Raw genomic sequence first — 22,739 nt, forward strand, 5'->3', positions numbered from 1 at the left:
TGTGTTGGTTGGTCCATCAGTGTGTGTGTGTGTGATTGCACCATGATATGTTAATATGGATATCATGACACAGAATCTGCACGTTCTCCCTGTGTCTGCGTGGATTTCCTCCGGGAGCTCCGGTTTCCTCCCACAAGTCCTGAAAGACGTGCTTGTTCGGTGAATTAGACATTCTGAATTCTCCCTCCGTGTACCCGAACAGGCGCCGGAATGTGGCGACTAGGGGATTTTCACAGTAACATCATTGCGGTGTTAATGTAAACCTATTTGTGTCACTAAAAGAGATGACTATTACACCTGAAGAATGGCTGCATGGATAAGACCATAAGACATAGGAGCAGAATTAGGCCACTCGGCCCATCGAGTCTGCTCCGCCATTCAGTCATGGCTGATATTTTCTCATCCCCATTCTCCTGCCTTCCCCCCATAACCCCTGATCCCCTTATTAGGGCTGATGGTGCTTGTGAAACATGCCGCAATAACACAACACAAGACAGGAAATAGGAGCAGGTGTATGACCCATCGAGCCTGCCCTGCCTTTCAGTGTGATCACGGCTGACCTTGGGCTTCTGCTCCATCTTCCAGCCCACTTGCCATTTCCTAAGAGACCAAAAATCTGTCTATCCCAGCCTTAAATGTATTCAACAAAAAAATAAACAGTTAAAAGTTAACACCTCGTAAGCAGAGGGAGGAAAACAAGTCGGAAATAAAAATATAATGCATGTGGTGGGGCGTCTGCCTACACTGTTTCCTGTGTTTCACTTTAGAACTGTAGCCAAATGCATCAAATTAAATGGTGTCTGCTCCAGATGTAAATGTGGCACTGATTTGTTTTCTTCTAAAGCCATTCAGCTGGTCAAATTGAAATGAAAATGAGCGAGCGTGTTTGTGGAAGTAATTCTGTACCTTAGCTGCTGTTCGCATCTTGATACTGGACCCTGCAAACTAAATGAAACCAGGACAATCAACTCAGGCTCCATCATTTTCTTTATATACACTCGGGATTTTAGAGACTCAAACTGACTGTGTTTGTCCTCTTTCCTTGTCTTGCCTTACTATTGTGAGGTTTTTGTTAAGTCACTAATTAGGAGTAACAGTAACAACTTGCATTTATACTTCAGCTTTAATGTCGCTAAAGACCCAAGATGCTTCACTGAAGTACAATCAGTCTAAATCTGACACCGTGATGTGTACAGAGATATTAGGATAGATGACCAGAAGCTTGGTCACAAATTGACCTTATCCATGCAGCTATCAGAACACCATAGACTCCCTACAGGGCAGATGGGGGTCATTCGGCCCATCGAGTCTGCACCGGCCCCTTCGAAAGAGCACTCCACCCATTTACAGTCCCCCGTTCACCCCGCCCTATCCCCACAACTCAGAATCTAACCTGCGTATTTCTGGGCATTATGGGGCAATTTAGCCTGGCCAATCCACCTGACCTGCACACCTTTCAACTGTGGGAGGAAACTGGAGCACCCGGAGGAAACTCATGCAGACACTGGGAGAACGTGCAAACTCCACACACATTCTTCAAGTGGAATTGACCATGGATGAAATCGGAGCTCGACTCGATCCTGGCCTCAATAAACCACACCCATGTGCCACAGTAACGATCACTGGATAATGGTCAGCAGTGAGAACCCTGGCCACTTTACCCCTTTCTTAGCCTCAGGCCAGTGAAGCAATTTGAATCACTCCGATAACTTCATGGACTGAATAGCATCTAGATCGGGACAGACCAGCAATTGAACGTGAGAGTTTAATCATTTTGTTCATTATGAAGTGTTAAATGATTACAAAGGTAAAATGTCACACTGCATACAGACATTTAAACAGTGCAGATGTAGAAACCGTGTCTAGAAGTTGTGTGGTGGTTCTTTTCCCAGAGCATAATGAACCTCTGGAACAACCCGGGCAGCACGTTAGCATTGTGGATAGCACAATTGCTTCACAGCTCCAGGATCCCAGGTTCGATTCCCGGCTTGGCTCACTGTCTGTGCGGAGTCTGCACATCCTCCCCGTGTGTGCGTGGGTTTCCTCCAGTGCTCCAGTTTCCTCCCACAGTCCAAAGATGTGCAGGTTAGGTGGATTGGCCGTGCTAAATTGCCCTTAGTGTTGGGTGGGGTTACTGGGTTATGGGGATAGGGTGGAGGTGTGGACCTTGGGTAGGGTGCTCTTTCCAAGAGCCGGTGCAGGCTCGATGGGCTGAGTGGCCTCCTTCTGCACTGTAAATTCTATGATCTATGAACTTAAAGGAGGAGAGCGAGAGAAAGAAGTGGAGAGATTTAGGGGGGGGTGAATTCCAGAGTTTAACGTCCAGGCATGACTACCAATTCTGGAGTGATAGAAATCAGGGGCGTCATTCTCCGACCCCCCGCCGGGTCGGAGAATGGCCGTTGGCCGCCGTGAATCCCGCCCCCGCCGAAGTCTCCGAAGGGAGAAAAGTCGGCGGGGCGTTAATGGCGCCGCTGCCGCGGAAAATGTCACGGGTCTGCGCAAGGCAGCCGATTTTCGGCCTGCCGATATTCTCCCTTCCGGATGGGCCGAAGTCCCGTCGACGTGATGACCGTTCACGTCGACGTGAATCAAACCTCCTTTTCATCGGCGTGACCCGGTGCTCCAGGCTCACGCCGACCAGCGAGGAGGTGAGTGACGGCCTGGGGGGTTGGCTCTGGGCAGGAAATGGCGTGGCCGCAGACTGATTGCCTGAGGAGAGGTGTGTCTCGGCTTGTGTGTGTGTGCGGCGGGGGAGGGGGGGGGGGGTGGGGTGGTGGTTAGAGTAGGCTGGGCTCCGGGGGAGTGCCGGGAGGGGGTCCGTGCCGGGGTGGAGGTTTGGGGTTGTGGAGGGGGTCCGTGCCGGGGTGGAGGTTGGGGGGGGGGTCCGTGCCGGTGTGGAGGTTGGGGAGGGGGTCCGTGCCGGGGTGGAGGTTGGGGAGGGGGTCCGTGCCGGGGTGGAGGTTGGGGAGGGGGTCCGTGCCGGGGTGGAGGTTGGGGGGGGGTCCGTGCCGGGGTGGAGGTTGGGGGTTGGGGAGGGGGCCGTGCCGGGGTGGAGGTTGGGGGGGTCCGTGCTGGGGTGGAGGTTGGGGGTTGGGGAGGGGGTCCGTGCCGGGGTGGAGGTTGGGGAGGGGGTCCGTGCCGGGGTGGAGGTTGGGGGGGGTCCGTGCTGGGGTGGAGGTTGGGGGTTGGGGAGGGGGCCGTGCCGGGGTGGAGGTTGGGGAGGGGGCCGTGCCGGGGTGGGTGATGGGAGGGCAAATGAGTTGGTCCACCTGGCCAGGTGCCAGCCTCCAACAGTTGGACCCATGCGGTCCATGCCACCTGGCTGGGGGGAGGAGGGGATATGGGCAATGATGACATGTCGTCGTTCCCCTCCCCCCCCCCCACCAGGCCGTCATGTTTTCAGACCATCCAGCGATGTTGGCCGCCGTGGTGGCAGCCGCTCATGTCTATGTTGCCCTGGATGAGGAGGAGGAGGAGGAGGAGGAGCGTGCCAGAGAGGCGGCGCAGGCTGCTGCAGAGGGGCAGGCGGCAGCCGCCCAGGCTGGAGGGACACCTGACCGACAGGACGAGGAGGGGGAGGAGGACATCGCGGCCCCACGGCAACGGAGGCACCCGAGGGCGCCCCGTGTGTACCGGCCCCGGCAGTCATACCAGGACCTCACGGACCGGGAATGCAGGAGGAGACTCCGGATGAGCCGGGAAACCGTGGCACACATCTGCCACCTGCTGGCACACCTGTCACCGCGTGGCACTGGCGGGGGACACCCTCTCCCCGTGTCCGTCAAGGTTACGGTGGCCCTGAACTTTTATGCAACGGGGTCATTCCAGGCACCGAGTGGGGACCTGTCCGGCATATCGCAGACATCGGTGCATCGGTGCATCCGGGCAGTGACAGATGCCCTTTATGCCATGGCGCACCGCTACATCCGCTTCCCCGTGGACCGGGCCAGCCAAGATGCCCGGGCCGTGGGCTTCTCTGCCATTGCCGGGTTCCCCATGGTCCAGGGCGCGATCGATGGGATGCACGTCGCCGTGCGGCCACCTGCAGATAACAGGGCCGTGTTCACTAATAGGAAGGGGACCTATTCGATGAACGTACAGGTGGTCTGCGACCACCGCATGATGATCCTGCACGTCTGCGCCCGTCACCCAGGCAGTGTACACGACTCATTCGTGTTGTCGCGGTCATCCATCCCCGGCATGTACGAGGGATGCCATCCCCGGCTGAGGGGCTGGTTGCTGGGCGACAGGGGCTACCCATTGCGATCGTGGCTGATGACGCCTATACGGAGGCCACGCAATGAGGCGGAGAACCGCTACAATGATGCCCATGTAGCGACAAGGGGAGTGATCGAAAGGTGCTTTGGCGTGCTGAAGATGCGTTTCAGGTGCCTGGACCTCTCTGGGGGCGCCCTCCAGTATCGGTCAGATAGGGTCGGCCGCATCATTGTGGTGTGCTGCGTCCTGCACAACATAGCCCAGCAGAGGGGCGATGTGCCGCAGGCAGAGGAGGGCGGAGTGGAGGAGCAGCAGGAAGAGGCCCAGTCCTCTCCAGATGAGGGGGATGGGGGCAATGGTCAGGGCAGACGGGGTAGACACAGACGGGTGGCTGTCCACCGTTACCGGCTGGCCCAGCGGGCACGGGACAGACTGATAGACGCCCGCTTCACTGACTAGATGGGCGTGGGAATCGGGTAGTATGGCCACAGACCGCACACCATGACAACAGCCGACCACCCACACCCCCCACCCATCCACCCACCCAGCACCCTCACCCCCCTCCCCAACCCCACACACCCCACCCGCATGCACACCACCCCCCCACCCCCAATTGCCGATCCACCGGCGGCACAACGGGCCGGGCTCACCCAGTTGCGGGTGGACGCGTGTCTATCGCAGGCCATGGAGAATGATGACAACCCGCCTCCGATGAGCTCCTGGCTCTACATCGTTGGACTATGTCTGACCCATGGCCACAGTACCACCATCCACCCGGACCATCCCTGCATGCGGCTGTGACACTGCAGCGCACGGTCCCGTCCTCTGCCCGGGGGATGTTGATGGCGGCCCAGGGGGAAGGGGGCAGACTCACCTGGGGCTGAGGTAAGACCACCCCTCACACACACACTTGCGCTCAACGTACATGACACCCCCGCACACTTTGGACAGAGCACAAAGGCAGCTTCGGTAGGTGTAACATTGACTTTAATAACCAAAGGAGTTCATGCACGTGCCCTAGCGCCTAAAACTCATCTGTGCCCTGCACCCGTGCCAACTTACTCAGTGTCTAATTGTTTGGCCTTACGGGCCCTTTGACTACGTCTACGTGGTTCCCCAGACGGTACAGCAGAACTGGAGGTGGACTCCTGTGATTCCTGCCTTCTGACACTGGATCCCTTTGGCGGCCGTTTCCTGGGGCGTCCTGGCCTAGATGGGCCAGGCTGCGGCCCGGGCGACTGGGATGGCGAGCTGCCAGCCTGTCCTGCCCGTTGCCCACCCGATGCACCTGGGACGGAATGGGGGGGAGTCCGAGGTGTCGCGGTGTACCGGGACCTCCCCTACAGAGGGAGCCGGGACGGACCACACCACCTCCTCCTCCCTCGGGGTGCCCGATGGCCCCCAGGCCTCTACATGGGTGGGGGATGCGAACGGACTGGCCATCCGACGCGCCCCCGACATCTGGCGCTGCCAGTCCTGGAGGCCCGTGCTGGTATCGACAGGGGTCTGCAGGTTTGCAGCCATGGAGCCCAGGGGGTTGTCGAACCCTGTCTGCGACAGTGCGACGCCAGCTCGCACATGGCCACTGGCGCCGATGCCCTCAGCGATGGCCTGCTGAGACTGGGCCATGGCCTGCTGAGACTGGGCCATGGCCTGCAGAGACTGGGCCATGGCCTGCTGAGACTGGGCCATGGCCTGCTGAGACTGGGCCATGGCCTGCTGAGACTGGGCTATGGCGTTGAGCGCCTCTGCCATCTGGCGCTGGCACTGGCTCATGGCCTCCTGTGAGAGGGCAGCCATTTCCTGGGCCACAGACGCCGCCTGCACGGAAGGCCCCAGGCCTCGCAAACCGTTCCCCATGTCTGACACCGTCGCACCCATTGCCTCCACCGCGGACGCCACCCGTGCGGTGTCAGCCTGGGTGGCACGCATGACCGGGACCACTCCCAGCTCCTGGACGCGGGTGGACTCCTCCACCTGCGACCGCAGCCGCCGCAAGCCACCCGTCACCCTATTCGCTCGTCTCCGTGTCGGTGGTTGCATCGGATCTATGTGTGGGTGTGGTAACTGCAGGAACCCGGGATCCATCTGGGCGGCAGATGTTCGCTTGGCCTGGGCTGCCCTCCGACCGCCCGGTCCCTCTGCTGCTCCTACCTCCACCTGCTGTACCGGGACGGCTGTGTTGTGCGCACCAGTGAGTGTACCAGACGCCTCATCACTAAAGTGCCCAACCGTGGTGAGTGTTTCTGCGATGGTGGAGGGTGTTGGTGACAGCAGTGGCGTTGTGTCGTGCTCTTCGTCCCACTCTGAGTCCATGGCACTTTGGGGTGGGGGTTCGTCTCCACCCATCCACTCTGAGTCACTGTCCGGTATTTCGTCTTCCCGGGTAGGGGTGTCCTGGGTAGTGCTGTCCTGGGTAGTGCTGTCCTGGGTAGTGCTGTCCCGGGTAGTGCTGTCCCGGGTAGTGCTGTCCCGGGTAGTGCTGCCCGGGTAGTGCTGTCCCGGGTAGTGCTGTCCCGGGTAGTGCTGTCCCGGGTAGTGCTGTCCCGGGTAGTGCTGTCCCGGGTAGTGCTGTCCCGGGTAGTGCTGTCCCGGGTAGTGCTGTCCCGGGTAGTGCTGTCCCGGGTAGTGCTGTCCCGGGTAGTGCTGTCCCGGGTAGTGCTGTCCCGGGTAGTGCTGTCCCGGGTAGTGCTGTCCCGGGTAGTGCTGTCCCGGGTAGGGGTGTCCCGGGTAGTGGTGTCCTGGGTAGTGGTGTCCCGGGTAGGGGTGTCCTGGATAGTGGTGTCCTGGGTAGTGGTGTCCTGGCTCGGATGTGACGGGGGCCTGTGGCTGCCCCCCTCATCGCTGGGTGGTCGCTCCCGCACGTGACGGGGGTGTCGTCTCCCTGTTGCTCCAGGTCTCTCCGTCTCCCGTGGTGTGCGAGAGGCATCCTGCGGGCGTCGCATGCTGGAGGGTCCGGGTCTCTTCGTCTCCCGTGGTGTGCGAGAGGCATCCTGCGGGCGTCGCATGCTGGAGGGTCCGGGTCTCTCCGTCTCCCGTGGTCTCCGAGGGGCATCCTGCGGGCGTCGCATGCTGGAGGGTGCGGGTCTCTCCGTCTCCCGTGGTCTCCGAGGGGCATCCTGCGGGCGGTCTGCATCTGCGGGGATGGGTGCCTGGACGTTTGGTCCTGCGATACACAATGAAGCATGCATGGTTAGACATCAGGCAGTGATCAGGTGATACGGGAGAGGGGGATATAGGGGAGGGGGGATATGGGGACGGGCTGTTGGTGGCTCACTTGCTCGTGGGGCCCCGACCTCTGCATCAGCAACCTCCCGGTCCTCAGGTCCGCCAGCCAGTTCCAGGGCCCTTTCCTCGTGTACGGTCAGTGGCCTCTCATCAGCGGGCCCTCCTCCAGTCCTCACATGCTCCCTGGTGTTGTGTGCGCGCTTCTCCTGTGGGGGGGGGGGGGGGGGGGGGGTGGCAGGGGTAAAAGGCAACAGTGTTAGGCAGGTATATGAATGCACGCCATCGGTTGCGCGTGCATTGCAGAGGTTAAGGTTAGGGCTGGATTCACTGGGGGATATGGGGGAGGGGGGATATGGGGGAGGGGGGATATGGGGGATATGGGGGAGGGGGGATATGTGGGAGGGGGGATATGGGGGAGGGGGGGATATGGGGAATATGGGGGAGGGGGGATATGGGGGAGGGGGGGATATGGGGGAGGGGGGAATATGGGGGATATGGGGAGGGGGGATATGGGGGAGGGGGGATATGGGGGAATAGGGGAATAGGGGGGATTATGGGGGATTATGGGGGAATATGGGGGGAATATGGGGGAGGGGGGGAATATGGGGGAGGGGGGAGAATATGGGGGAGGGGGGGAATATGGGGGAGGGGGGAATATGGGGGAGGGGGGAAATATGGGGAATATGGGGAATATGGGGGAGGGGGGAATATGGGGGAGGGGGGAATATGGTGGATATGGGGGAATATGGGGGAGGGGGGAATATGGGGGAGGGGGGAATATGGGGGATATGGGGGAGGGGGGGATATGGGGGAGGGGGGAATATGGGGGATATGGGGGAGGGGGGAATATGGGGGATATGGGGGAGGGGGGAATATGGGGGATATGGGGAGGGGGGAATATGAGGGATAAGGGGGAATATGGGGGATATGGGGGAGGGGGGAATATGGGGGAGGGGGGGAGTATGGGGGAGGATGGGGGGGGGATATGGGGGAGGGGGGGATATTGGGGAGGGGGGGGATTTGGGGGATATGGGGGAGGCTCACCCTGCCTGCTCTGACGAGGTCGTTCACCTTCTTGTGGCACTGGGTGCCTGTCCGTGGTGTTAGGGCCACAGCGGTGACGGCCTCTGCCACCTCCCTCCACAGACGCCGGCTGTGGCGTGGGGCAACTCTGCGGCCGTGCCCGGGATACAGGGCGTCCCTCCTCTGCTCCACCGCATCCAGGAGCGCCTCCACATCGCGTGACTCGAACCTCGGGGCTGAGCGACGGCCAGCCATCAAGTCGGGTGTTGCGGTCGGCTGTTCCGGTTGGGTGGGGGGGAGCTGCGCGGCCTTATGAGCCGTCACGCCGTGCAGCGCGTATGACGCTGCACGGCGTGAACCACTGCGCAAGCGCGGATCCCGTTACGTCGCTGCTAGCCCATTTCGGGCCGCAGACTATCGGCCCATTTTTATGACGTGACGCAAGTGGGATTTGCGCCGTTTTTTGCGCCGATCGGCGGAGTTTCCGCCGATAACGGAGAATTTCGCCCCAGGTTGCAAAAGAGGCCAGAATTCGAGAAGCATCCAGACCTCAGGTGTGTGGTTGGAGAATTACAGACCTGGCTGGAACCTTCTGCACACTATTTGCCTATCTTAATTGGTGTAATTTGCCAGTGTGTGGATAATGCATCTGTACTTGTCTCTTTGTCTGTGAATGTGATAGTTGACTAGATTCACGTACAAATATCAATATTCCTGCCTGTGCGTGAGCACCTTGGTGATGTCTGCAATCACTTATGACAGTCTATCTAAGAGGAAGCTCAACGTTTACCAAGTTTTATCAGGCTTCAATCGACTTCCCTTCAATTTTTAAAACACAATTTCTTGGTTTTTCTTCCCTTTTCCAAAGCTCTCCTGACTGTTCTCCCATCTTCCACCCTCCACAAGCGAAGGCTCATCCAAAGCTCTGCCTGTATCCTAATTTGCACCAAGATCCTTTCACTTGCACTCCGTGGCCGACATTGGCATCTGGCCGGCGACGCCTGCGTTTTAAAATTGTCATCCTTGTTTTCAAATCTTTCGATGGCCTCACCTCTCTCTATCTTTCACAATAACTTCAAAGAACGATACAGCACAGGAACAGGCCCTTCGGCCCTCCAAGCCTGTACCGGTCATGATACCAACCTTTGCCAAGACCCTCAGCACTTCCTAGTGTCATATCCCTCTATACCCGTCCTATCCATGTGTTTGTCAAGATGCCTTTTGAATGCCGTTAATGTATCTGCTTCCACAGCCTCCCCTGGCAACGCGTTCCAGGCACTCACCACCCTCTGCGTAAAAAACCTGCCTCGCACATCTCCTCTAAACTTTGCCCCACAGAACCTAAACCTATGCCCTCTGGTGACTGACCCCTTCACCCTGGGAAAGAGTGCCTGCCCATCCACTCTATCCATGCCCCTCATAATCTTGTAGATCTCTATCAGGTCACCCCTCAACCGCCGTCGTTCTAATGAAAACAGTCTGAGTCTATTCAGCCTCTCCACATAGCTAACACCCTCCATACCAGGCAACATCCTGGTAAACCTCCTCTGCACCCTCTCCAAAGCCTCCACATCCCTCTGGTACTGTGGCGACCAGAATTGTGCGCAATATTCCAAGTGCGGCCGTACCAAGGTTCTATACAACTGCAGCATGACTTGCCCGTTTTTATACTCGATGAAATGAAATAAAATGAAAATCACTTATTGTCACAAGTAGGCTTCAATGAAGTTACTGTGAAAAGCCCCTAGTCGCCATATTCCGGCACCTGTTCGGGGAGGCTGTTACGGGAATTGAACCGTGCTGCTGGCCTGCCTTGGTCTGCTTTCAAAGCCGGCCTGCCTTGGTCTGCTTTCAAAGCCAGAGATTTAGCCCTGATGCAGTGTTAATGTCAGCCTACTTGTGACAATAATAAAGATTATTATCATCCTCTTCTAAACGTATAACTCCCGGAGATCTCTGTGCTTCTCCATCTCTGGTCTCTTTCGTTATTCCCGATTTTTGTCGCCCCACCACTGAAAGTTGTGCCTTTGGTTGCCGAGGCCCAAGTTCTGGAATTCCCTCACTCAATCTCTCTGCTTCTGCACCTCTCCCTTCTCTTAGCCCCAGACTTTTGCCATGACGGAGAGCCTGACTACCATGGCAAAAATAGGGAAACTGCTCAAAAATCGAAAGTCCTGCCCCAACCACGGCACGTCCCAGTTTTGTGGGAGTGGGGGTGGGGCGTCTTTCGCACAGAATGCTTTTGTTATCCCTCACACTTGTCACCTTGCCGCATTGCTTGATGTGATCAGCTTTGTAATGTGAAAAGTACTCAATTCCCAGAGATTTATTCCTTTCCACCTTCCTGCTGCAAAATCAGTTTTCAATATGTGTAACTCATTTGTAATCAATCCCACGAGCTTCAATCTTTTACAGGATTTGCATGTGGAATTACATCAAAGGTTTTTGAAAACTTTTCACTCAAATAATGACAACTGGATAGCCAAAATCTGCTACTTTGGTCATATCCTTGAAAAACCCCAGCAGATTATGCTGCCGCCCATTTTAGATATATTGGTTAGGCTACAGGGATTTAAATCTGAGTGAAATTGGAAGATTTGAGAGACTGGGAGTCCAGTGTTGGAGGTCAATCATCTCAGTCCCAGGACATCACTGCAGTAATTCATAGAAACAAAGAAGATAGGAGTAGGAGGAGGTCACTTGGCCCTTCGAGCCTGCTCCACCATTCGTCACAATCATGGCTGATCAACCAACTCAATAGCATAATCCTGCTTTCTCACCATAACCCTTGATCCCATTCGCCTCAAGTGCCATATCTAGCTGCCTCTTGAATGTATTCAATTTCTTAGATAGTAACAGGTTAATGTCTTAGACCAGGCATCTTCAGCTGCTTCATCAATGACCTTCCCTCCATCATAAAGTCAGAAGCGGGGATGTAACATGTTCAGCACCATTCGTGACTCCTCAAATACTGAAGCAGTCCCTGCCCATATGCAGCAAGACCTGGACAGCACTCAGGCTTGGGCTGACAAGTGGCAAGTAACATTCGCACCACAAAAGTGCAAGGCAATGCCCATCTCCAACAACTGAGAATCTAACCATCATCCCTTGACATTCAATGGCATTTCTGTCGCTGAGTCTCCAGCTATAAACATCCTGGGGGTTAGCATTGAAATGGACTAGTCATAATTACTGTAGGTCGACACTGACAGGGTTAATTGGGGAGTGGGACAATTTTGGAGGGACGGTAACTTACAAATAGAATGCTTTTGTGCTAGTGCTAAAATTCATCACCTCATTTTCTGGAACATTAGTTCATTGGGGAACCAATGTACAAAGAACAAAAAAAAGTACAGCACAGGAACAGGCCCTCCAAGCCCATGCCGACCATGCTGCCCGACTAAACTACAATCTTCTACACTTCCTGGGTCCGTATCCCTCTATTCTCATCCTATTCATGTATTTGTCAAGATGCCCCTTAAATGTTACTATCGTCCCTGCTTCCACCACCTCCTCCGGTAGCGAGTTCCAGGCACCCATTACCCTCTGTGTAAAAAAACTTGCCTCGTACATCTACTCTAAACCTTGCCCTCGCACCTTAAACCTATACCCCCTAGTAATTTCCCCCTCTACCCTGGGGAAAAGCCTCTGACTATCCACTCTGTCTATGCCCCTCATAATTTTGTAGACCTTTATCAGGTCGCCCCTCAACCTCCTTCGTTCCAGTGAGAACAAACCGAGTTTATTCAACCGCTCCTCATAGCTAATGCCCTCCATACGAGGCAACATCCTGGTAAATCTCTTCTGCACCCTCTCTAAAGCCTCCCCATCCTTCTGGTAGTGTGGCGACCAGAATTGAACACTATACTCCAAACAAGTGTGGTCTAACTAAGGTTCGAACCAGATTTCCAAATATAAACTTTCCCATTAAATATTAAATGACCACCGGTTTGCATGGTGAAACCTAATTCACTTCTACCCACAAGGCTCGGAAATTCTGACGTTCATTGTATCATGCCCTCGAATCTTTGGATTCTTGCAGAATGTTTCTGTATTGGGATGGTAAATATTCTTGAATCCGATACACCCCATTCAGTTTTCATCCACCTCAGGGGAGTGGGACAGTGCAATCTTCAACCACAGATGGCCTACCTTTGCTGTTCCTGTTGACACGTGTTTTATTTTGTTTTTTCTCTTGCAGCAGGGAAATCCTGCATGACGTTTCATTTACTGTTCCGCCTGGACACACAGTGGCTCTAGTAAGTAAGTTTACTGCAATGTGTTGGTGACATGCCACCAAAACGTATTTAATATCAGTGGAATGAAATCAGATTAGCAAATATTCAGGAACTCCGTTCTCACCCAGGTGGAGGACCACCTGATATCTGGGTAGTGATGGTCATTAATATCTGGATAATTTCTAGTAGTAATCCAATTCGTGTTCATGGATCTGCAATCAATGATCTTTGGTTGCCTAAGCAATACCCATGTCCCGATAATAAAATTTTAAACAAAGGACTATAGTAAAATGGAATCCCCATCCAGGGCACTGCCAGTTGGTGCTTTTACCCAGATCAGTTTATGGAAAGAATGGATACAGTTGTCCAATCACTGCATTGTCCCTTTCCCTCTGTCAAAAAGAACAAAGAAAAGTACAGCACAGGAACAGGTCCTTCGGCCCTCCAAGCCCGTGCCGACCATGCTGCCCGTCTAAACTAAAATCTTCTACACTTCCGGGGTCCGTGTCCCTCCATTCCCATCCTATTCATGTATTTGTCAAGATGCCCCTTAAAGGTCTCTATCGTCCCTGCTTCCACCACCTCCTCCGGCAGCGAGTTCCAGGCACCCACTACCCTCTGTGTAAAAAAGACTTACCTCGTACATCTCCTCTAAACCTTGCCCCTCGCACCTTAAACCTATGCCCCTCGTAATTGACCCCTCTACCCTGGGGAAAAGCCTCTAACTATCCACTCTGTCTCTTTTGTAGACCTCTATCAGGTCACCCCTCAACTTCCTTTGTTCCAGTGAGAACAAACCAAGTTTATTCAACCTCTCCTCATAGCTAATGCCCTCCATACCAGGCAACATCCTGGTAAATCCCTTCTGCACCCTCTCTAAAGCCTCCACATCCTTCTGGTAGTGTGGCGACCAGAATTGGACACTATACTCCAAGTGTGGCCTAAAAAGATAGTCCTCACAGATAGTCTCTCACTGGCACAGTGGACCGGTTGTTACTTCCATCGTTAAGGGCACTATTTTCATTTTAAGAGTTGATTTCTAAGAGTTTATATTTCGTTGGGGCAGAAGTGTGTTTGACAAGGGGTAAGAATGTAAATGCCATTTGTGTACATTTGAAGAGGCTGAAACAAATATTTTAAATCACAAATACAAGCCAATGGTTAATTGAGGGTCTCTCTCAAACATTTTTCACATCTCACATGTGTGCAACTGTACATGTTTATAGCATGGGAGGCCATTCAATCCACCAGTTGAATAGTTCTGTTATTTGTCTTTGCTCTAGGTTGGGCCTTCTGGGTCTGGAAAAAGCACCATAATCCGACTACTGTTCCGATTTTATGACGTTAAGGGAGGCTGCATTAAAATCGATGGTCAAGACATCTCAAAGGTAAAAGCAGATACATTATTCGAGAGGAATGTCAAGAGCGTTGATCAGCTTCTAATGTTGAGACTAAAAAAAATGTATTTCCCAAATGGGACCTCGAGTCTGCCTAGCCGCTCCGGAGAGCAGTACACATGCTGTCCTTAAGCAGGGCTGTCACTGCCGGGAAATTACCCAACAGAGAACAGACCAGAGAGAAAATGGGGGAGAAGCCAGAGAAAAGGGGAGTGAGAAAAACAGTTGAATGGGTGAAATAGATCAGAGAGAGAAAACAGGCAAGAAGAAAGATGGGAGAGAGAATGAAAGAAAATCAGGTGGAAAAAGATAGCAAGCATGAAATATAACAGTGAGAAAAGGGAGGAGAGAAAGAGAATAAAGAAAGTACATGAGTACAGAGAATCAGAGGATTGGAAGAATACAGGTGAGTGTGAAGACAACAGATGGTGAGGAGATCATGTATGGTATTGGACAGGCTATCCGTGAAAATCAATGGAATCAAGACTGTGTTTCTGTGTGAGTGTGTGTGTGTGAATTTCGCTGGAGAAATACTACCAGACGTTCCTTTGCAAGACCCTTCAAATACAATGGCAAGAGAGGCGCTCAACATCAGTGTCCTTTTTCAAGCCAATGTGTCCAGCATTGAGGCGCTAATCACTCAAAACCAGTTCTGCGGGGCTGGACATGTCAGTCGCATGCCCCACACTAGCCTCTCAAAGGCAAGCGGACATGGTTCTACGTGGAACTCGCTCCTGAAAAGGGAGCGGGCCAGTCAGCGACCACACAGCAGGGTGTCCTCGCTTGAGGGGTGTGGGGTAATGCCCATGTGTGCAGGGGGAGTGACATTGCTCATGGGTGTGGGGCAGAGTCCGGAGCACCCTTTCAAAATGGCTGCCCGATCTCTGAGGAGTCGGTCTCGCCGGTGGGTTCAACTCCCCCAGTGATGAAAACATTCCTAAATGTGGTTGAATAGCGCTGTGGGGCTCACCCAAAAAGCCAGCAAAGTAACACCCCGCCTAACCCACCCAAAATGATATTTCGAAATTTTTCGTTTGAATTCCAACCAAAGGACACAACCTCTCGGTCTTGCCGCACATGGCTCAGAGACCCGACGAGGCTGTTAAATCTCACGAGATTCAGGATTATCGCCACGCCTCGTGAGATGTATCGAGATCTCGCGAGGTGGTGCGGTCTGGAAGTCACCCTCAATGGGTGCGATCCAGATTTGCATATTCAAGTGGGTAGTTAGTTTGACTTGACTGTGTCTACGCCGCAGTTACCCAGGCACAGGATCGAACGGCCTCGCCTACGATACCCCGCTGTGGCATCATTCAGCACTTGTTTCCAGAATCGTAGACCAGGCGTAACAGCACATGGGGGTGGGGAGGGATCTCCCCGGCGATCGGAGCCCCCCCGGTTGGTCGGGCCCTGGGCAGGGTGGTACCCTGGCACTCTTGATGCTGCTCGGGTACCTTGGCACTGCCACCCTTTCATGGGCACTACCAGTCTGGCAGTGCCAAGGTGCCTATATGCTTGGTTGGCAGTGCCAGGGATCGGCCCAGGGTGACTTGCCCTGATGAGGTGGAGGGGGGTGGGTGTATGAGGACCCCCCTATTAGTACGTTTGGGGGGTCCGGAAGCCACAGTGGGGTGTCGCGAGATTGTGGTGCCATCCTGTGCTGGTGAGCTGAGCTAAGTGCAGCTTTATACCACATAGAACACACAGTGCAGAAGGAGGCCATTCGGCCCATCGAGTCTGCACCAACCCACTTAAGCCCCCACTTCCACCCTATCCCCGTAAGCCAATAACGCCTCCTAACCTTTTTGCACACTAAGAGCAATTTAGCCTGGCCAATCCACCTAACCTGCACGTCTTTGGACTGTGGGAGGAAACCGGAGCACCCGGAGGAAACCCACGCAGACACGGGGAGAACGTGCAGACTCCGCTCAGACAGTGGCCCATCGGGGAATCGAACCTGGGACCCCGGTGCTGTGAAGCCGCAGTGCTGTCCACTGTGCTACCATCGTAACCTCCAGCTGTTTGTCATCCAGTGAGCTCTGATGTGTTGGGTACTCTGGATCTGTGGAGACTGTGTTTACCTTAGCAGTAACATAGACAGGCTACGAGCACTTGTAATAGTACAACTCTATTTTATTTAACGAAGAGCTGTTAAACATATTTGCACTGTGGGTCGACACTATGTTAGATTGACTGAAGACCTATGCCTAACCTGACCAGCCTATACTGCCAGCACATGGTGGATGTTTGTGCTACTGACTGCGGGCTCTGTCTGTCACAGAGGCTGCATCCCGAATGAGCGGGAAAACTAGTGCCCTATGTCTTTATAGTGACCATGCCCTAACTGGTGATTGGCTGCTGTGTTGTGTGTGTTGATTGGTCTTGCAGTGTGTCTCTGCACCATCATATAGTGATGTGTATATTATGACATCCCCCCCTTTTCTAAAAAAAATGTGTGTCGTGGCAATGTCGTATGCGAATGTTCCTAACTATGTGTGGCACATGCGAGCATATTTACAGAACTATGTACAGAAACCCTAAGATATTTACATTGGAAGGTGTCTAGTGCAGATGGACAGTATGTAACACAAAATATAACTAGAACAACAGTGAGTTAATCAAACAGGGTAACGAAACAATCAGTTCATGAGTTCAAAGAGTCCATGAATTCAGGCAGTTCATAAATTCAGTCTCTGAGGTGGGTGACGAATTCTGGTTGACCGCCTCAAGGGTGGGCCAGGGGCCGCCTGTTCTGGAATGGGCGGGACTGTGTCAGACTCAGAGGGTGGCAGAGCGAAAGGGAGATCTGCAAAGTCCGTGACGGGTTCGCCGTGACGGCGGGGCATGATGATCTGGTGGCGAGCGAGGAAGGAGTCGTTGTGCCCGTCTATTTCGGCGAAGAAGAGAGCCGTCTTGTAGACGAACCAAAAATGACCTGGGGGCCACTTGTGTGAGCACCACAGCGGTGGTGGACCAACCACCATCGGGAAGTTGGATACTGACCTCGTCATCAGGAGCCAGAGCAGGGAGATCCGTGGCGCGGGCGTCGTACGCCGATTTGTGTTGGGCCCGAGACAACTGTATTCGACAAAGGACCGGATGTTGTCCAAGTCTGGGCCATGAATGGCCGGCACCGTCGTCCGCAGCGTGCGATTCATCAACAATTGAGCCAGTGACAGGCCGGTGGACAATGGAGTTGATCTGTAAGCAAGCAGGGCGAGGTAAAAATCGGATCCTGCATCGGCCGCCTTGCACAGGAGTCGTTTGACAATGTGCTCCCCCTTTTCAGCTTTGCCATTGGATTGGGGGTAATAGGGACTGGACGTGACATGTGTGAAGTTGTATCGTTTGGTAAAATTGGACCACTCCTGACTGGCAAAACACGGGCCATTGTCGGACATGACCGTGAGCGGGATGCCATGGCGAGCGAAGGTTTCCTTGCACGCCCGAATTACCGCAGTTGAGATGAGGTCGTGTAGCCTAACTACCTCCGGGTAGTTTGAGAAATAGTCCATTATGAGGACGTAGTCCCGGCCAAGTGCATGGAACAGGTCGATGCCCACTTTGGTCCAAGGGGACGTGACCAACTCATGGGGTTGCAAGGTCTCCCTTGGCTGAGCAGGCTGGAAACGCTGGCATGTTGGGCAGTTAAGAACGGCATTGGCAATGTCCTCATTGATTCCAGGCCAGTACACTGCCTCATGGGCCCATCGGCGGCAGTTCTCCACTCACGGGTGGCCCTCATGGAGCTGCTCAAGGACGAGGTTCCACATGCTGTGCGGAATGATGATCCTGTCCAGCTTTAGTAGAATTCCATCTACCACCGCCAGGTCATCTTTAATGTTGTCGAATTGAGGGCATTGGCTCTTGAGCCACCCATCTGTCAGGTGGTGCATGACACGGAGCAGGGGATCGTTGGCCGTCTCACGACGAATATGGATGAGTCGTTCGTCCGTGGCGGGCAGATTGGATGCGGCGAATGCCATCTGAGCATCAATTTGACACACTAAGCCCGCTGGTTCGCAGCGTGTGGTGACAGATCGGGAGAGTGCATCGGTGACGATGAGCTTCTTACCCGGGGTGTAGACGAATTCGAAGTCGTACCGCCTGAGTTTAAGGAGAATGCGCTGCAGGTGCGGCGTCATGTCGTCAAGGTCTTTTTGAATGATATTGACCAGTGGCCTGTGGTCTGTCTCGACTGTGAACTTTGGGAGTCCATAGACATAGTCATGGAATTTGACGACTCCGGTAAGAAGGCCCAGGCACTCTTTTTCAATTTGCGCATAGCTCTGTTCGGTGGGCGTCATTGCACGTGACGCGTATGCGACAGGAGCCCATGAGGAGGCGTCGTCACGTTGAAGGAGCACTGCTCCAATGCCGGACTGACTGGCATCCGTGGAGATCTTTGTTTCTTTGGCCGGATCGAAAAATGCCAACACCGGGTCCTTGGTCAGCTTCGCCCTGAGTTCCCGCCATTCTTGTTTGTGGGCGGGGAGCGATTGGAACTCGGTCGTCTTCTTAACCAGGTTCCTGAGAGCCGTGGTGTGGGAGGCGAGATTAGGGATGAATTTCCCCAGGAAATTGACCATGCCCAGGAAGCGGAGGACCGCCTTCTTGTCCTCCGGTGTCTTCATGGCCTTAATGGCAGATACCTTGTCAGCATCCGGCTGCACGCCAAACTGTGAAATGTGGTCTCCGAGGAATTTAATTTCTGTTTGACCAAAGGAGCATTTGGTCCTGTTGAGGCGGAGGCCATGCTCATGGATTCGTTGGAACACTCGTTGGAGGCGATCAATGTGCTCCTGCGGGGTGGTAGACCAGACGATGATGTCGTCCACATATACGCGAACCCCTTCGATACCTTCCATCATCTGCTCCATTATTCTGTGGAACACCTCCGATGCAGAGATGATGCCAAATGGCATCCGGTTGTAGCAATACCGGCCAAACGGGGTGTTAAAGGTGCAGAGCTTCCGACTGGATGCGTCGAGTTGGATCTGCCAGAACCCCTTGAATGCGTCTAGCTTGGTGAAAAATTTGGCGCGAGCCATCTCGCAGGTGAGTTCTTCGCGCTTTGGAATGGGATAGTGTTCTCTCATAATATTGCGGTTGAGGTCCTTGGGATCAATACATATGCATAATTCGCCGGATGTTTTTTTCACGCACACCATAGAGCTGACCCAGTCAGTCGGTTCTGTAACTTTCGAAATTCCGCCCTGGTCCTGGAAGTCCTGCAGCTGCTGCTTGAGGCGGTCCTTGAGGGGTGCTGGTACCCTGCGAGGTGCGTGCACCACAGGCGTGGCATTTGGTTTTAACAAGATTTTATAAGTGTATGGGAGTGTGCCCATGCCCTCGATACACCGTGGTGTCAGGTGATGATGGCGTTCAGCTGTGTCCGAAAGTCAGCGTCCTGAGATGCGGAAGCATCAGCGGGTGACGGAGTGAACCCTTTGGACAAGGTTTAGAAGTTTGCACGCCTGAGCACCAAACAGGGAGGCTTTAGTGGATCCCACTATTTCGAATGGCCGGTTAGCCTTTAATGACCGGTGCGACACTTCAAGCTGGCAAGAGCCACTGGCAGCAATGGCATTACCATTGTAATCCAGAAGCTGGCAGGATGGTAGGCTTGACATGGAGGCTTCCGAGGTCAGACCGCGTAATGAGGTTGGCTGAGGCGCCGGTGTCCAGGCGGAATCCGATGCGGGATCGGTTGACCGTGAGGGTGTCACACCACTCGTCGCCGGATCAATGCGGAATATTGGGAGAGACTTGGCTTTTGTCTTCTGGAGCATCTTGTGTTTGGTGATGATGCCCACCTGAAATGGTGCTTTAGGGTCCTCGGTGTCAAGGTCCGGAATCAAGTCGGAATCGGTGACCGGTGGCTGGATGGTTCGGACATCCCTGCGTGGCTGGTTGGAGCGACGAGAGGTAGTAGGTTGAGCAGACCTGCATAGGGCTGCATAGTGGCCAAGCTTGCCACATTGGAGACAGCGTCGGGATTTTGCAGGACATTGGCCCTTTAAGTGGGCGGAGCCACAGTAGCCGCACGTCGTGACGTCAGAATGTTCGGTACGCCACCGCGCATGCGCGGTCGTACGTAGTGCGCGCCTGCGCAGTGCGGTCTTCGGCCTCGCCGTCCCCTCGGTCATGTGCGGGAGCGCGCGAAATGGCCGCCCTTATCCAGGCTTAGGCCCTGGAGTTGTTTAATGGCTTGCATCCGCTCTGCCTCGTGGGGACCTTGCCACGCCGTTTCAGCTGCTTGAATGTGCGAGTATTGGTTAGTGCCGTTTTCATGCAGAACGCAGGTCTCGATGGCTATCGCAAGGGTGAGCTGTTTAACCTTGAGGAGCTGCTGGCGTAGGGGGTCCGATTGCACACCGAAAACGATCTGGTCACGGATCATCGAGTCGGAAGTGGAGCAGTAATTACAGGACTGCGCGAGGATGCGAAGGTGGGTGAGGAAAGATTGAAAAGGTTCATCCTTACCCTGCAGACGCTGTTGAAAGTCATCACGCTCAAAACTTTCATTTACCTCCATGTCACAGTGACTGTCGAATTTGAGCAGGACTGTCTTGAACTTGGACTTGTCTTCACCTTCAGCGAAAGTGAGAGAGTTGAAGATATGGATGGCGTGGTCCCCGGCCGTGGAAATGAAGAGAGCAATCTTCCTGGCGTCTGAGGCAGCTTCCAGGTCTGTAGCTTCGAGGTATAGCTGGAATCGTTGCTTAAACATTTTCCAGTTCGCACCGAGGTTGCTGGTGATGCAGAGCAGCGGGGGAGGGCGGACGCTGTCCATACTACCGGATGGCTGATTGCTGGTCGAAGGCAGATCACTTGAAGGTAGGTCTGTTAAACTCTAACATCACATACTGGTACCATGATATGTTGGGTACTCTGGATCTGTGGAGACTGCATTTACCTTAGCAGTAACAGACAGGCTACCAGCACTTGTAATGGTACAACTCTATTTTATTTAACTAAGAGCCGTTAAACATACTTGCACTGTGGGTCGACACTATGTTAGATTAACTGAAGACCTATGCCTAACCTGACCAGCCTATACTGCTAGTACATGGTGGATGTTCGTGCTACTGACTGTGGGCTCTGTCTGTCTCAGAGGCTGCATCCCGAATGAGCGGGAAAACTAGTGCCCTCTGTCTTTATAGTGACCGTGCCCTAACTGGTGATTGGCTGCTGTGTTGTGTGTGTTGATTGGTCTTGCAATGTGTCAGTCAGTGTGTGTCTCTGCACCATCATACACTGATGTGTATATTATGACAAGCTCTGGATTTGTTTGCCCTGCCTTTTCACTTCATGGGAATATACCTTGTCTGTGTGTGAACTCTCTCTGCTCTAAAGGCAGCCCTTTCTCAGATACTTTTTTGCCTGCCAACCTATGATTCAAATTGATCTGGGACAGATCCATTCTCACCCCAATGAGGTTGGCTGCCCCCTAGTTAATTATCCTTACTCTGCATTGTTCTTGTTCTTTTCTGTAACGAACCTAAACTTTGTGTTCCAATGATCACTATCCCCTAAATATTCTCCGACTGACACTTGATCCACTTGGCGCACCTCATTCCCAAAAACCAGATCTAGCCTTCACGTTGGACTGGAAACATACTGTTATGGGCCAGGGTTTAGAGAATCCCAAAGTGTATCATGGAGTTCACCTGACCCACAACTTTTAATAGATTGTGGTATGGGGAGCACACAGCTCACTTTACAGGTGTGGTACAGCAGAAAATGGACCAGTGGTTTTTATAACAAAACAATGTTTATTCTATGAACTCCCGTACCAGCCTCCCCGAACAGGCAATACTGTGGTGGAAAATATTCCTGAGCACACTCTACCCAATTCCAAATACTCTGGAAAATCTCAACTCCTCTTCCAATCCCTTCTTTGCTAATAATTCTAGATCCCTAACTTTTCTACTAATATCCTGTGAGGTAACCTTATGCAAACTTTAGGACGGTTTGTATACACTACCTTTTTCCATTTACCATCCTCAAAGATGTATCTGTGGCTGTCTTATAATTTCTAGTAAATACGAATATCCTTTTTGAAATCTGTGCTGGCTACTTCTAGCTATTTGATCTTTAACTAGACACATTTAATTAAATATTTTATAATTGCATCTCCCACAGATGTTAAACTAACATTCCTTTAATTACCTGGATTAATGTTGTCTCCGTTTGTAATAATGCGTACCGCGTTGGCCACTCTCCAGTCCTCCTGCACACATTCATTTGTAACACAGCCTGAAATAGAAGTACAAGGCCTCAGCAGTCTCCTTCTCACTACTTCAGGAATTGATGATGTTATCCTATCTGTCCCTGTCTTTCTTAACCTGTGTAAAATATTCCTTTTATCTTTTTCCAGATGGCATTGCTAAACTTGTACTCATCCACTAAACTCCTCCATGATATACTCCTCTTTATTAAATATCAGTGCAAAGTACCCATTAAATACTTCTTCCATTTTTTGAGCATCTATAGTTTGATTATTTGCTAGAGTAAGGAAACCCATCTCGCTTTTAGTAATTCACCACCTACTGATATACTTGTTAAGTACGGTAGCACAGTGGTTAGCACAGTTTCTTCACAGCGCCAGGAACCCGGGTTCAATTCC

At 53.2% G+C, this 22,739-nt stretch overlaps 1 protein-coding gene across 2 annotated transcripts in view; it reads left to right on the forward strand.

Annotated features, from left to right (window-relative positions):
* Positions 1-22,739, forward strand: part of abcb6a (ATP binding cassette subfamily B member 6 (LAN blood group) a) — a 300,475-nt gene that overhangs the window by 177,617 nt on the left and 100,119 nt on the right. For both annotated transcript variants that reach the window (XM_072468683.1, XM_072468682.1), the window contains exons 14-15: positions 12,674-12,731; positions 13,994-14,098. In XM_072468683.1, coding sequence (XP_072324784.1) covers positions 12,674-12,731; positions 13,994-14,098 — 163 coding nt within the window. The remainder of the gene's footprint in view (positions 1-12,673; positions 12,732-13,993; positions 14,099-22,739) is intronic.

Source organism: Scyliorhinus torazame, chromosome 2, assembly GCF_047496885.1.
Source record: "Scyliorhinus torazame isolate Kashiwa2021f chromosome 2, sScyTor2.1, whole genome shotgun sequence".
Lineage (NCBI taxonomy): Eukaryota > Metazoa > Chordata > Chondrichthyes > Carcharhiniformes > Scyliorhinidae > Scyliorhinus > Scyliorhinus torazame.